General features: G+C 42.8%; 2 protein-coding genes across 2 annotated transcripts; both read right to left on the bottom strand.

Annotated features, from left to right (window-relative positions):
* Positions 1 to 248: 248 nt before the first annotated feature.
* Positions 249 to 5,232, bottom strand: LOC118529234 (beta-defensin 1-like). Its single transcript, XM_036082034.2, has 3 exons — positions 3,613 to 5,232; positions 1,975 to 2,187; positions 249 to 875 (listed from the first exon to the last, which is right to left on the bottom strand). Exons 1-2 carry the CDS (start codon positions 3,668 to 3,670, stop codon positions 2,042 to 2,044), a joined length of 204 nt encoding a protein of 67 aa, XP_035937927.1. The 5' UTR covers positions 3,671 to 5,232; the 3' UTR covers positions 249 to 875; positions 1,975 to 2,041.
* A 4,548-nt stretch (positions 5,233 to 9,780) lies between these two features.
* On the bottom strand, positions 9,781 to 11,382 carry LOC118529226 (beta-defensin 103A-like). Its single transcript, XM_036082020.2, has 2 exons — positions 11,245 to 11,382; positions 9,781 to 10,343 (listed from the first exon to the last, which is right to left on the bottom strand). The coding sequence occupies exons 1-2, from the start codon at positions 11,300 to 11,302 to the stop codon at positions 10,198 to 10,200; spliced, it is 204 nt and encodes a 67-aa protein (XP_035937913.2). The 5' UTR covers positions 11,303 to 11,382; the 3' UTR covers positions 9,781 to 10,197.
* Positions 11,383 to 12,053: the final 671 nt, after the last annotated feature.

Here is a 12,053-nt window from a genome sequence, read left to right as displayed (position 1 = left end):
CCACCCCTCCCCGCCTCCTGGGGCTGCGGGCTGTGGCCTTGGAGGATGTGGGCTGTGGCCTCCGGAGGGAACAGGACAGCGCTCCGTCTTACTTCTGTTCCCTCCCCTAAACAACACTGCTCCACAGACATGAGATGGGCAATGCCTAAGTCATCCTCCCCCATAGATCCCAAGGAGGCTTTTCTTCATCAACGGCCCATTCTGTAAGAGGTAGCTGAGCAGACTCAATAAGAAAGAATTGGCTGTAGTCTTTAAAACGAGTGTATGTTTTCCCTTTTGTCCCTATACTTGCGACAACACTATAGGCTATTTATAGTTTTATCCACTTAAAAGATGAGGAAAGAGAGCTTTAAAGATTTTAAATCAATCATCTTTTTACTGCTTTATCTGACCCAAGTCATCATTGTGATGATAATGATAGTAATACAACAGCTACACTTTATTGATCCCTTTCTCAGCGCACAGAACTGCGCTTAGCTCTTCCCAAACAATACCCCAGTAAGTCCGTATAACTGGCATGAAACCAAATCCGCCAACCTCCTGGGATCAGCCTGTTTATATCTGAACCACACACCTGAAGCTCCACCTTCCATCCTTCATACGTGCAGGTAGGTAAATCCCTTTCTAATATTTCTCAGGATTTGCAGGTGCGCTTGTGCTCGCCTGACATCATACCCAAACCCCCGCTGCCTTCGTCTCCCGCCGCCTCTGGGTCCTGCCTCTGTGTTCCTGCGGTAGCTTCCTCCTGCTTCTCACGCTCAGGGTGATACAGTCCCTTGTTCTTCTGCTGAGATCCCACTCCCCGAAGGCCATTGTATGGGACAGGGTTTTGTGGATATTGCAAACAATGGAAGGGCAGGGGGGCTGGTGAGTCACTGCACAAAACAGAAAACAAGTTAGCAATAGACAGGACAGCCATTTACTGCCACCTCCTTCTCCAGACTCTCCCTCTGGCATCCCTTCTTCTGTTATCCCCCGTAGGGCATCACATACGCCACCCCAAATATGCCACTTAGACATACAGATTATTTTGAGCTGAAGGCAATTGAGAAATAGCAGGTGCAAAAAAACAAAAAAACAAAACAAAAAACCCACCAAAAAACAAAAAAACCTCTCTCTGCTGTCCCCTACCATTTGCCCAAAAGCAAGCCTAGACTCTTCATCACTGAGGACTCTAGACTTTTACCAACCCAGAGACAGCAGGAGAGGGAGAGGAATCTATATAACAAACCTTGCTAATATAACTCTTGTCCCCCATTAGTCTCCCCATCGAGTTACCTTCCCACAGTTTGTTGCCCTAAAAGCCCAAACTCCTTTTCCTTTGTCTTGTGACTTCTCTGCATTTATTGCTCTTCATTGTGATGCTCTGTAAACCCCAAATTCTAATCTCCCCTCAAAGTTACTCATCACTGGGTTTCTCCCACATGTATGTGCACTGCACATATTAATAAATTATATTTTTCTCACATCAATCTCTCTTTTATCAGTTTAATTTCCAGGGTCCCAGTTAAGAACCTAGGAAGGTAGAGAAAAGGGTCTTTCTTCTTCTAAACCCCTCGTGGATCTGAGTCCCTGGTGGTGTCTAAACAGTCTCCTCATGAAAAACTTAACTTTTACTTTCAAAAACACAGATCCATTTAGCACTTATTTTCCTTTACCTCCATATTATGTATATCTCCAAAAGCTTTGCTTTCAGAACCAAAATGTCTATTGTGTTTGCTTAAACAATAGAGTAATTTTCTCAGTAAAAGTCAATCATTCACCTGTTACCCAGAAATGAGTGAAGTTGCTAAAAATCAGCATTTTTTCCCTCTTGACCCATTATAGAGCAATTATTTTTCCATATTACAAGTGAGGAAATAAATATTAGAGTCTAATCTTAATCTAAGTTCATAAAACTCTCTGGAACACCACACAACCAGAATGACAGGAAATCGGTTCCCTGATTCTGAACAGTGATTTAGTTGGGTTTACATTTTATAAACATATCTTAGGGGAACAGCTTCTCCCTCACCACCATGGTCTCAGCAGTGAGCTTTCTTTATTTCTGCTTCTGTCTTCTGCAGCACTTTTGTGTGGGGAAGAAACACCTGTCAGTCTCTTCCCAGTTATGAAGGCATCTGAACGGAAAACAGAAGCCCCTGCTCCTGAGACAAGAAAAAGGAAGCAGAACCCTTCCAGAGAGACCTGAAAAGAAAGTGGAGGATAAAAATTTGCACATCATTTCAGGAAGACTCTAAGCACAAGCCATCATCCCTTCATAAATCCTTGAAGGGGCGCCTGGGTGGCTCTGTCAGTTAAGCATCTGACTCTTGGTTTTGGCTCAGGTCATGATCTCGGGGTGCTGAGATTGAGCCCCTTGAAGGGCCCCCCTGCTCAGCAGGGAGTCTGCTTCCTCTCTCTCTCCTTCTCTGCCCCTCCCCCAGCTAGTGCACTCTCTCTCTCTAAAATAAATAAATAAATCTTTAAAAAAATCCTTGGGGGAAGAGCTTCTTTCCCAAGAACAGGGCTCTATGGCCATGATGATTTTGACATGGGTGTGACTTCTTGTAGATAACTTTCTGACGAAGTGGCAGGCTCTGCTATGTTCTTACTTGAAGAACCAGATTGCTGGACATTCTGATTTGTGGCAGAATGACTTGGACCACTGCATGTGTTCAGGTGGAAGCTTGTTGAGGGTTTTATGCAAATGTGTCTCCACTCTAAAGAAAATAAACTAGAGACCACTGAAAGTCAGTAGTTACCAAACACAGAAAAAGCAAGTCGGAGGCCATTTGTTTGCCTTTTTTTCCCCCAAATCATCTGGTTTTTTGAGCCTTTGAGCTTAGGTGACACGCAGAGATGCAATGAAATTGTAATTATCGATTTATAAACATTTGGTCATCTGAGTGCTATCACATGAACATAGCAAAGTTGTACAAACGAGATTTATAATATTTCATATTTCTGCTGTTTTCTCATATTTGTTCTTTCTTCTTCCTCCCTTCTTTCCTCCTTCCCTCCTTTTCTTTACCTTTTTCAGTTCCCTTTTTTTTTTTTTTACTTTGATGACTGTAAATGTCAGCCCAGAATAAAGGAAGAGGAAGAAACCAAGTGATGCTAAAGTTCCCCCGTGCTCAAAAGGATGTGACGGATAACAATATATTCCAGAGGATTTCCCGTGGGAGAGACTACATGGGGACACACAGGGTAAAGTTTCCAAAATGTATGATGGGAGCCCTAGTCCTACTATGAGTTTCTCCAGGTGGCCGAAAATCCCACTGTCTTGTTCTAAAAAGATATAAAGGATAGCCTGGATGTCTATCCTTGGGATAAAATGAGTTCTATCTCTATTTAGGAAGGCACGGTACTTAGGCTTTAAGCATAGGCCCTTCGATCTTGCAATGAAATAGCAGTGGAACGTTACCCAGTGATTTAGTCTGTTAGGCTGGGTTGAGAACAAACAAAACTCTGAGAACTCCCTTGAGGTCTTCTGCACCTTTCATGGTAAAGGGAGAGTGTTTAGTTTGAATGAATGGTTCAAACAATCTATTTAGCCTGGAGAAAATTAGTGAGAAATTTCAGTCTGCCCTCAAGTTATTTCAAGCCTCTTAATTCTTGGGTCCGTGTTACCCGGCATGGGCAACAAGAATAAAACTGGCAATATGAAGAAAAGACAATGGATCCTCATGGTTGACAAACTCAGGGACCAGCCAAGGATGAAGAGCAAGGTGATTTTCTTTCAATTTTTGTAAAGATGAAGGGAACATGGTTACTGGCAGAAGTGATGTTTGCAATTCTAGCAAAATCACATGATGATGAAAAGGCAGCATCTTTGCTTCTAGCTCTCGTGTCTTGCTCTTAGAACATATAACACGTCCCCTGAACCAGATGCAAAGACGCACAGGGTCATACGTCTCAGAAACTGCTATCCTGCTTCCATGTGGGTTGTAGAAAGCATATCCACAAACGGATTCTTTCTGGCAGTGGATCTGGGTGGCATGGAGCTAGGCTGGGTCTGTCTCCATTTGGTAGCAATCCTAGGACATGTAGCCTGGGTTTAATCTGTTCCCATTGTGGTTCTTTGAGGCTCCCAATTTTCTGTTCTCCTCTCCAAGTGACAGAAGGCAGAATGAGGCTGAAATGGTTTTCAATTCAGTATGTCTGGGACATATTCAAGCCTGGCCGTGAATCAGGACTTGGTCAGACCAAGAATCTCTATGGGTTCTCTTGGGAGTTTGGACAAGACAGAACAGGTTAGCTTTTGGAGCTGAGAGAAGGGAGGAAAAGTAGGTTACCTTCAATAGGTAAAGGACCCCATGACACCCGAATTTTCATATACTATTAATTTCATGTAAATAGCCTCTTAAATTCACCACTAACTACTATAGAGATGATGAGTTAGGGTGACATCTTGTTTCTTCTCTTCAGAGAAAGAGACTGTTGGGCCAAAGTAACTGGGTTGTCACCTTCTTAGAGTCTATGACACTTTCTATGCAAATGAGGATTCTAGGAATGTGCCTTTGTGACTTCAAGTTATTCCTGGAGTCTGATTAGTCATGTCCAGATCCCAGGTGACATTTGAAGGTGTTGAAGGCAACATAATGTTTTGTGTGACAGCAATTTGTTTTTCTTAGAGTAGCCTTTTGGGGGATGTGATGAATTAATAATTAAACCTCCAATCGTAAGAATAAAGCTTCAGTAGTATAAATTTATTCCTTGTCACTTCTACTGAGGAAATGCTTTGTTGCGGGGGGAGGGATCTTCTTGGAGATGTGAAATCACAGGACACAGACAGCATGCCCTCCACCTCTGCCCAAGTCTGCACCTTTTCCAAATAAATCCAAACCACAAGTCTAAAATAAACAGGCCCTTTTTGTAATGGTGAGCCCAGGACCCCTACAAGGGAAGGAAATTTGACATCTGAACTGTAGGCATTTCTATGAAAAAAGAAACATGAAGTAAAATGTTGAGTTTTTGTCGTTTTTTTTTTTCTCCACTAAGCAGTGAAGCTTTGGATCTTTTGTGTGGCTAATTTTATGCTTGAGTCCTGATTTTAAACTACTGTTTCAGTTTTTAATGGCACATAAGCACAGCCACATGTAAACTATTCTTAAAGCAAATAATAGCATCTCCCGTATTTTTAGTGAAACCTAAAAATAAGATAAAAAAGGCAAAAGAGCGTCAGAATTCCAAGCACTGTGTCAGAAAGATGACCTGTGTCGGTGTCCCCTTGAGTAAACCTGCAGGGGCTTCCCTCCCCAAGGCTGCGTTCGTGTCAGTAAGACCTGAGTCTATAATTATTTGGGTACAGTTTTTGGACAGAGACTGGTGCTGCTGAGGTCGCAGGGGGTCCTTACTGTTGCAGAAGCAGCCGGTCAAGGCTCTGATCCACAGCTGGGATGGGGTTTGGCGAGGGCTCCATGACAGGTCAGCTCCGCTCAGAGAGAGAAGATCTCCCTGAAGCTCTGCTGAGTCAGTCTCCACCACTGAAAACAGAATCAGAATCAGAAACAGCCAGCAGTTGGCTATTTTTATCATTTTGTTTTCCAGCAAATTCAGTTGATGAAGTTCTGGGACTGAGATGGGAGAAAAAGATGCAGCTGGAAGTGTAGGAATTGTCTAGCAAGAACCTAATATGTAAGTAGCTTATCATGGAAAACGACCCTCGTTAAGAAACCTGTTGTGTGATGAGCACTGGGTGTTATACACGACTAATGACTCTGCTCCTCCCACTCCCTCTTCCCCTCCCCCCTGCTCGTGCTTGCACACTCTCACTCTTTCTCTCTCTAGCATGCTCTCTCTCAAACAAATAAATAAAATCTTTAAAAAATAAAATAAAAATTGTATATATTTAAGGTATACAAAATGATTTGATATGTATACATAGTGACATGATTACTGCAGTCAAGCTAATTAGCATATCTCCCCACATAATTACCATCCCTTGTGTGTGTGGTGAGAGCCCCTGAAATCTACTCTCCTAGCAAATTTCCTGGGTTCAATACCGCATTACTAACCACAGTCATAACACTGGACACGAGATCGCTACTTACTCGTCTTACCTGACTACCACTCTGTACCCTTTGACCAACGTCTCCCCATTTCCATCAGCAACCCGCCCCTGGTAACCACCATCCGACTCTGCTTTTAGTATTTGACTCTTGTAGATTCCACGTATCAGTGACAACATGTAGTTCTTTTTCCTTTCCTCTGTGTCTGTCTTATTCCACTTAGCATAATGCCCTCAGTGCTGTCTGTGTTGTGGTAAATGACAGGATTTCCTTCCTTCTAATGGCTGAATAATATTCCATTGTGCGTATAGCACAATTCTTTATCTATCCGTCCACTGATGGACGCGTAGGTCGTTTCCATATCTTGGCTATTGTGAGTAATGCTGCAGTGAGCATGGGAATGCATATAGCTCTTCAAGATTTTGGTTTCGTTTCCTTTAGTATATACTCAGAAGTGGGATTGCTAAATCACCTGGTATTTCTTTTTCTTGAGGAACCCGCTTACTGTTTTTCATAGTGGCCATATCAATTTACATTCCTATTAATAGTGTACCAGAGTTCCCTTTTCTCTACACTCTTACCAACATCTGTTTTGTTTTTTTATGCTAGCCATCCTATCAGGTGTGAAGTGATATCTCATTGTGGTTTTGATTTGCATTTCCTAACGATGAGTGCTGCTGAGCATCTTTTCATGTGTCTGTTGACCACACAGAGGCAAAGAAACAACAAAATGAAAAGGCAACCTACAGATTGCGAGAAAATGTTTACAAACCATATATCTGATAAGGGGTTGTTATCCAAAATATATAGGGAAAACGTACAACTCAACAGTAAAACAACATACAATCTGATTTGAAAAATGGACAAAGGACCTGAATAGACATTTTCCAAAGAAGAAGTGTACAAATGGCAGTTGGAATTTTGATGCTGATTTGCTTAGAATGTGTAGTTGCTTTTGGTAGCGTATCTTAAACTTAAGAGAAAAAAAAGGGGGAGGGGCATGGCCTGACCTTGCAAGAGTTAATGATGAGGGTGTGAATTATAGTCACCTTGTGCAGACTCTGTCTAAATCACCCTAAGATGTATAAATGTTCTCATTTTCCTGCCTGCCAAAAGGGAGTGTGTATATCTGAGCATCTTGTAATTTCTTTTTTTTCTTTTTCCCCTTTAATGAACCTAATTAAAGCTCTAACAATGTTATGATCCTCTCAAAGACGACTATGTGTCCATTTTCTTTTTTTTCACTTTTATCCTTTCTACTTTGGGTTTACCTCCCTTTGTTTTAGTTCCTTAGGGTAGAAATCTGCATTGTTGATTTGTGAGCTTTATCCCTACCTATCTTAAAAGCATTTGATGTTATAAATTTCTCTCTAAGCACTGCTTAAGCTGCATTCCCACAAATTTTGGTATGCTGTTTTCATTTTTGATCAGTTTAAAATATTTTCTAACTTCTCATGTGATTTCTTCTTGTACCCATTAGAAGCATGTTGATTAATTTCCACATATTTGGGGATTTTTCCAGATACCTTTCTGTAATCCATATCTTCATAAATTCCACTGTAGATGGACACAGTGTATATCTGTGTATGATATACACTGAATAATGTTAAATTGTTTTCAGTTTTGAGACTTGTTTTATAGCCCAGGAGGAGCTGTACTGTGTAACACTTTAGTGGATCCTGTGATTATTGGGTAGAGTGTCCTATAAATTTCAATTAGGTCACACTGGATGATATTGTTGCTCATGTCTTCTGTATTATTCCTGATCTGCTTTTTCTTTTCATTACAAGTGAAGTGTGGCAATACCTAATTGTAATTGCTTATGTAACGGTTTCTCCTCTCATTTCTATCAGTTTTCCTTTAAGACTTTTGGGACTTTGTTACTAAGAGCATTCTAATTCAGCATTAATATGTGTTCTTGGTGAATTAACCACTTTATAACTGGGAAAAATATCTTTTTTTTAATCTCTGGTCATACTCCTTCTAAAATATACTCTGATTTATAGGCAATTAGCCAAGAAGGCCAATTCTGTTTTCTTTAGATCAGTGTTTCCTTAGCATATCTGTTTCCAGTCTTATTTTTAATCTATCTTTGCCTTTCCATTTGACACCTCAGTTGGGTTTCTTATAGAGAGCATGTATCTTATTTTTTAAGAAACTGACAATCCTCCCTTTGAGACAGAATCTTAGCTGCTCACTTTATTCCATCCCACAGAGCCAAATTTCCATCTGGCATTAATTTTCTTCTGACTGGAGAATTTTTTTTTTTTTTTTAATAGTGCAGGTTTTCTGGTAAGGAATTTTCTTAGCTTTTTGTTGTTGTTGTTTAAAAAGTTTTACCTTATTTTTTAAAAATAGACTTCATTTTTCAGAGCAGTTTAAGTTCACAACAACATTGAGCAGAAAGTAAGGAGATTTCCCACATACCCTCTGTCTTCACACCTGCAAGGCCTCCCTCAGGATCCATACCCTCCCAGAGGTCACATTAGTTACAACTGATGCACCTGCATTGACACATCGTTATCACCCAGAGAGGTTCCAGAACAGTCCACCCTAGAGCTCAACAGCCCAGCTACAGATGCAATCCCTTTTTGAGGGCTCTCTCCGCGTTGCTGGGGGAAGGCACATGTGTCAGCCTGGTATGTGTTCCTGGAATTATCCATCCAATCCCTTTGGGGTGTTTTTGTTTTCCTCTGGGCTTGCCAAGTTTCACCCGAGGCGTGCTCAGACCAGCACTGGGACATGATTCAGGAGAACCCTCTGCTGCACGTGGGTGCTCCACCCCCATCCAGATGCCCCCTTCCGGTTTTCCGCACAGAGAATGGCGGTCTCGTGCTGCCCGAACCTTGAATCCATCTCTCGGACTCAGAAGGATCGCTGGTCTGCTTGGGTTCTCCTGCCCCATGCTTTGGCCTGGAGCCTGCTTCCCACAGGAGACCGGAGACAAGGGGTCTCGCTCATGTGGCCCCCGTCTTCACAGCCGTAGCCCCGCACTCCGGCTGTCCCGTGTCTAGAAGGACTGTCTCACACCTCTGTCTGCTTCCCTAGCTGCATCCTGTCGGAGGGCAGTTCCCACAGCAGTTCATGCTTTTTGGATGGCAAGTGGGATCCAGGCATCTGCTCCCCTCTTCCTGACAGCCCGGTTCTCTTGCTTTTCCATAGGACTGGTGTGTCGGGGAAGATGGACCTCCCACGGCATCTCCGGAAATCCTTCCATATCAACATGGAGAGGACACTGGTTAGTAAACTGCAGGGCCCCAGACCGCTGGAATGTACAAGAAACACTTTCTGAGCAGCTTTTATGCTCAAGGCACTTTCCTAGGCTGGCCAGAAATGATTAAGACAAAGTCCTTGCCCTTAGAAATGATGCAACCAGATATGGAGATTGGAAATATGCAAATGGTACAACACAGAGATCAAACAAAATTCATAGAAGGAGCATTCAGTCAGAACCCTGCAGTGTATCAGAGGAAAGCTCATATTCTTTTGGGAAAGCAGCTCTCTTTGTAGGGAGGCAGTAGGATTTGTGATGGCCCTGGGGTTGGGGGGGATGGGTTAAAGTTTAGAGATGAAGCTGGAAGGGTGATTAAATGCCAGATAGGGGAGGTCAGAGAGAGCAGAGGCACGGGTTATAAGAAAGCCAAGGGAATATTTCAGGAGGAACAGGGAGTCCAATCTCATTGGGGTACATAACTTGCAAAAGAGGAGTTAGATCTGATAACGCTTGGAAAATAGGTTTAGACCCCTTTGAGGATTCCTCCAGAGATTATCCTGCATTTGAATTAAAGGGGAGTCCATGAACGCTTTCCCAGTTATCAGTTTGGTAACAACTACCACAATAACCAGAATTTAAAGAGAACAATCAAGGGCGCCTGGGTGGCTCAGTTGGTTAAGCGACTGCCTTCGGCTCAGGTCATGATCCTGGAGTCCCGGAATCGAGTCCCGCATCGGGCTCCCTGCTCGGCAGGGAGTCTGCTTCTCCCTCTGACCCTCCTCCCTCTCATGCTCTCTGTCTCTCATTCTCTCTCTCTCTCAAATAAATAAATAAATAATCTTTAAAAAATAAATAAATAAATAAATAAATAAGAGAACAATCAAGCTTCTAATTCTTTTGAAAAAAATATTTAATTTGATTTTTCTTCTATAAACTTCCAGGAGGCATTTTCACACTTTACAACATTCCCATCACATTTCTGGATTTTTTTTATTTCTTTCTTCGGCAGCATTTTCGGCCCGCGGAAGAACAGCGGCCTATCTGCTCCTCCTTTGGCAGGCAGGTAAGCACAGCGCACCGACCTCTCCTTATTCTGCAATAATACCTCTGCAGGGTATTTATAATTCCTCCATTTCCTGCAAGGAATAAATAGAACACGCGGGAAGGCTTTAGTCCAAGTATAAGGCTTTTGAAATTCCCCAAATAACTGATCTGTTACCTTTCTTCTATTCTTCCCCTGCCCTGCACCCCCTACACACTTCTACTTAGGGTCGGGTAGTTGGAAAGTGAATTCAGTTATACTCCTAGTTGTATACCTCATAGGGATGAACACATACATACCTTTCTTTAAATTAAGAAATGAGAAAACAGATAGTATAAAGATACTGGTTTGGATTTGGTGGATACCAATTTGTAATTTCCTTTATAAATACAATGTTATTCTGATCACTATCCCCAGGGGTTGTTTTTCTTTTATTTTAGGGTGTTTTCTTTCTTTTTTAAAATTACTTTTTCTTTTTTCTATAAAATGAGAAGTAAAGTAGAGGAAGGATTAAGAGACCAACTGACCTGTGCTTCTAGGGGCCACAGCTCAGCTGGGGACCGCGGTGGCATTGGGGGGGTGTGTGGCCACCAGGCACACATGGGCTGCAGGGGTCCCGGGGTTCGCAGCCTCCCAAAGACTCTACTTGCAACCCCTAAAGCTAGTAACTGGAAGTCTGTCCTTCTGATCTCAGATTAAATCCATCTTTCCTGCTGGGGTTAAAGTTTTTGTATCACTTTCTTTATGTCTCACGAGCAGGTAAGGTTCGTCCCTTTCCACAAAGGGGTGGTCTTTGTGAGCTATTTAGTCTCTGAAAAGATTGGGAAAATGGCTTCAAGATCCTTGATGATTCTCACCAGAAGAAAGAAAATGGTGATGTCTGTTCCCGTACAACAAATCTACCTGGTCTGAAGTTCCCGAGGAATGGAAAGGGACTGACTCTGAATGACATATTTGCAATTCCTTCAACCCTCTCGCCTCCCAACCCATCTTACCTGGAACGGGCATCAGGAACAGGAAGGGCAACAGGAGGAGAAGGTAACAGATCCTCATGGCCGACAGGCTTCGCAGCGCGCTGACACCGGATGGCAAGGTGTGCTCGTCTACTTTATAAGGACTGCAGGACACACAGCCATGGGTACAAGTAAGCAGCGGCTGCAATTCCTCTAATAGTACAGTGATGACAATATGACGTGTTTCCTGATGCTTCATGCCAGTGTTTCTTACCCCACAGACCACGCCCACTCACCCCGAGATAATTGCAAACCTGAAGGGTGAAGCAAGCCTGATGTGAGCACACAGCTATCCTGATGCCCTCTAGGCTCCAGGAGCGTGTCCAGGTCTGGCTCGGAGCTGGTTATAGGTATAGGTGGCAAAGACCCTCTCCTCTTGGGAGCATTCCCAGGGCATGTAGTCGGGAGCTGCCTTGCCTCCACTTTGGCACTTCTAAGCTATCTTCCTAAAGTCCTAGAAGATTCTGAAGCTCACCTGGGACCGTAGCAGTCCAGCTTTCTACATATTCAGAATCTAGGTGTAAACTAAGGCTGGGTCACACCTTGAGCCTGCACAGGTATGCCTGAAATTGAGATAAAATGGGATCAGCTTCTAGATAATAGGAAAAGGAGGAAAAATGCACTACTTTCCCGAGTCCCTGACCCTATGCTCTTTGGCATGCGATGTGGGCTATATCTTGGGTGAAACATGGTTTACACTTCATCATTGTCTGAAAACTGTCAGATTCATGAGTCAAGGTGTCTCATTCTCCTTCACCAGAGAAGAAGAATGCTAGGATGATGCATTTGGT

Source organism: Halichoerus grypus, chromosome 3 (assembly GCF_964656455.1).
Source record: "Halichoerus grypus chromosome 3, mHalGry1.hap1.1, whole genome shotgun sequence".
In the NCBI taxonomy this organism is placed as follows: Eukaryota; Metazoa; Chordata; class Mammalia; order Carnivora; family Phocidae; genus Halichoerus; species Halichoerus grypus.
Note: the sequence above shows the minus strand (reverse complement) of the source record. Positions and strands in the feature narration are given on the sequence as shown.

Bases quoted from the DNA above. Each gene is read 5' to 3' on its own strand.
- LOC118529234 (XM_036082034.2), bottom strand. From the start codon at position 3,670: ATGAGGATCCATTGTCTTTTCTTCATATTGCCAGTTTTATTCTTGTTG. The intron at 2,188-3,612 runs GTAACACGGACC...CTTTCTTTTCAG, and splicing joins ATTCTTGTTGCCCATGCCGG to GTCTCTCTGGAAGGGTTCTG.
- LOC118529226 (XM_036082020.2), bottom strand. From the start codon at position 11,302: ATGAGGATCTGTTACCTTCTCCTCCTGTTGCCCTTCCTGTTCCTGATG. The intron at 10,344-11,244 runs GTAAGATGGGTT...TATTCCTTGCAG, and splicing joins GTTCCTGATGCCCGTTCCAG to GAAATGGAGGAATTATAAAT.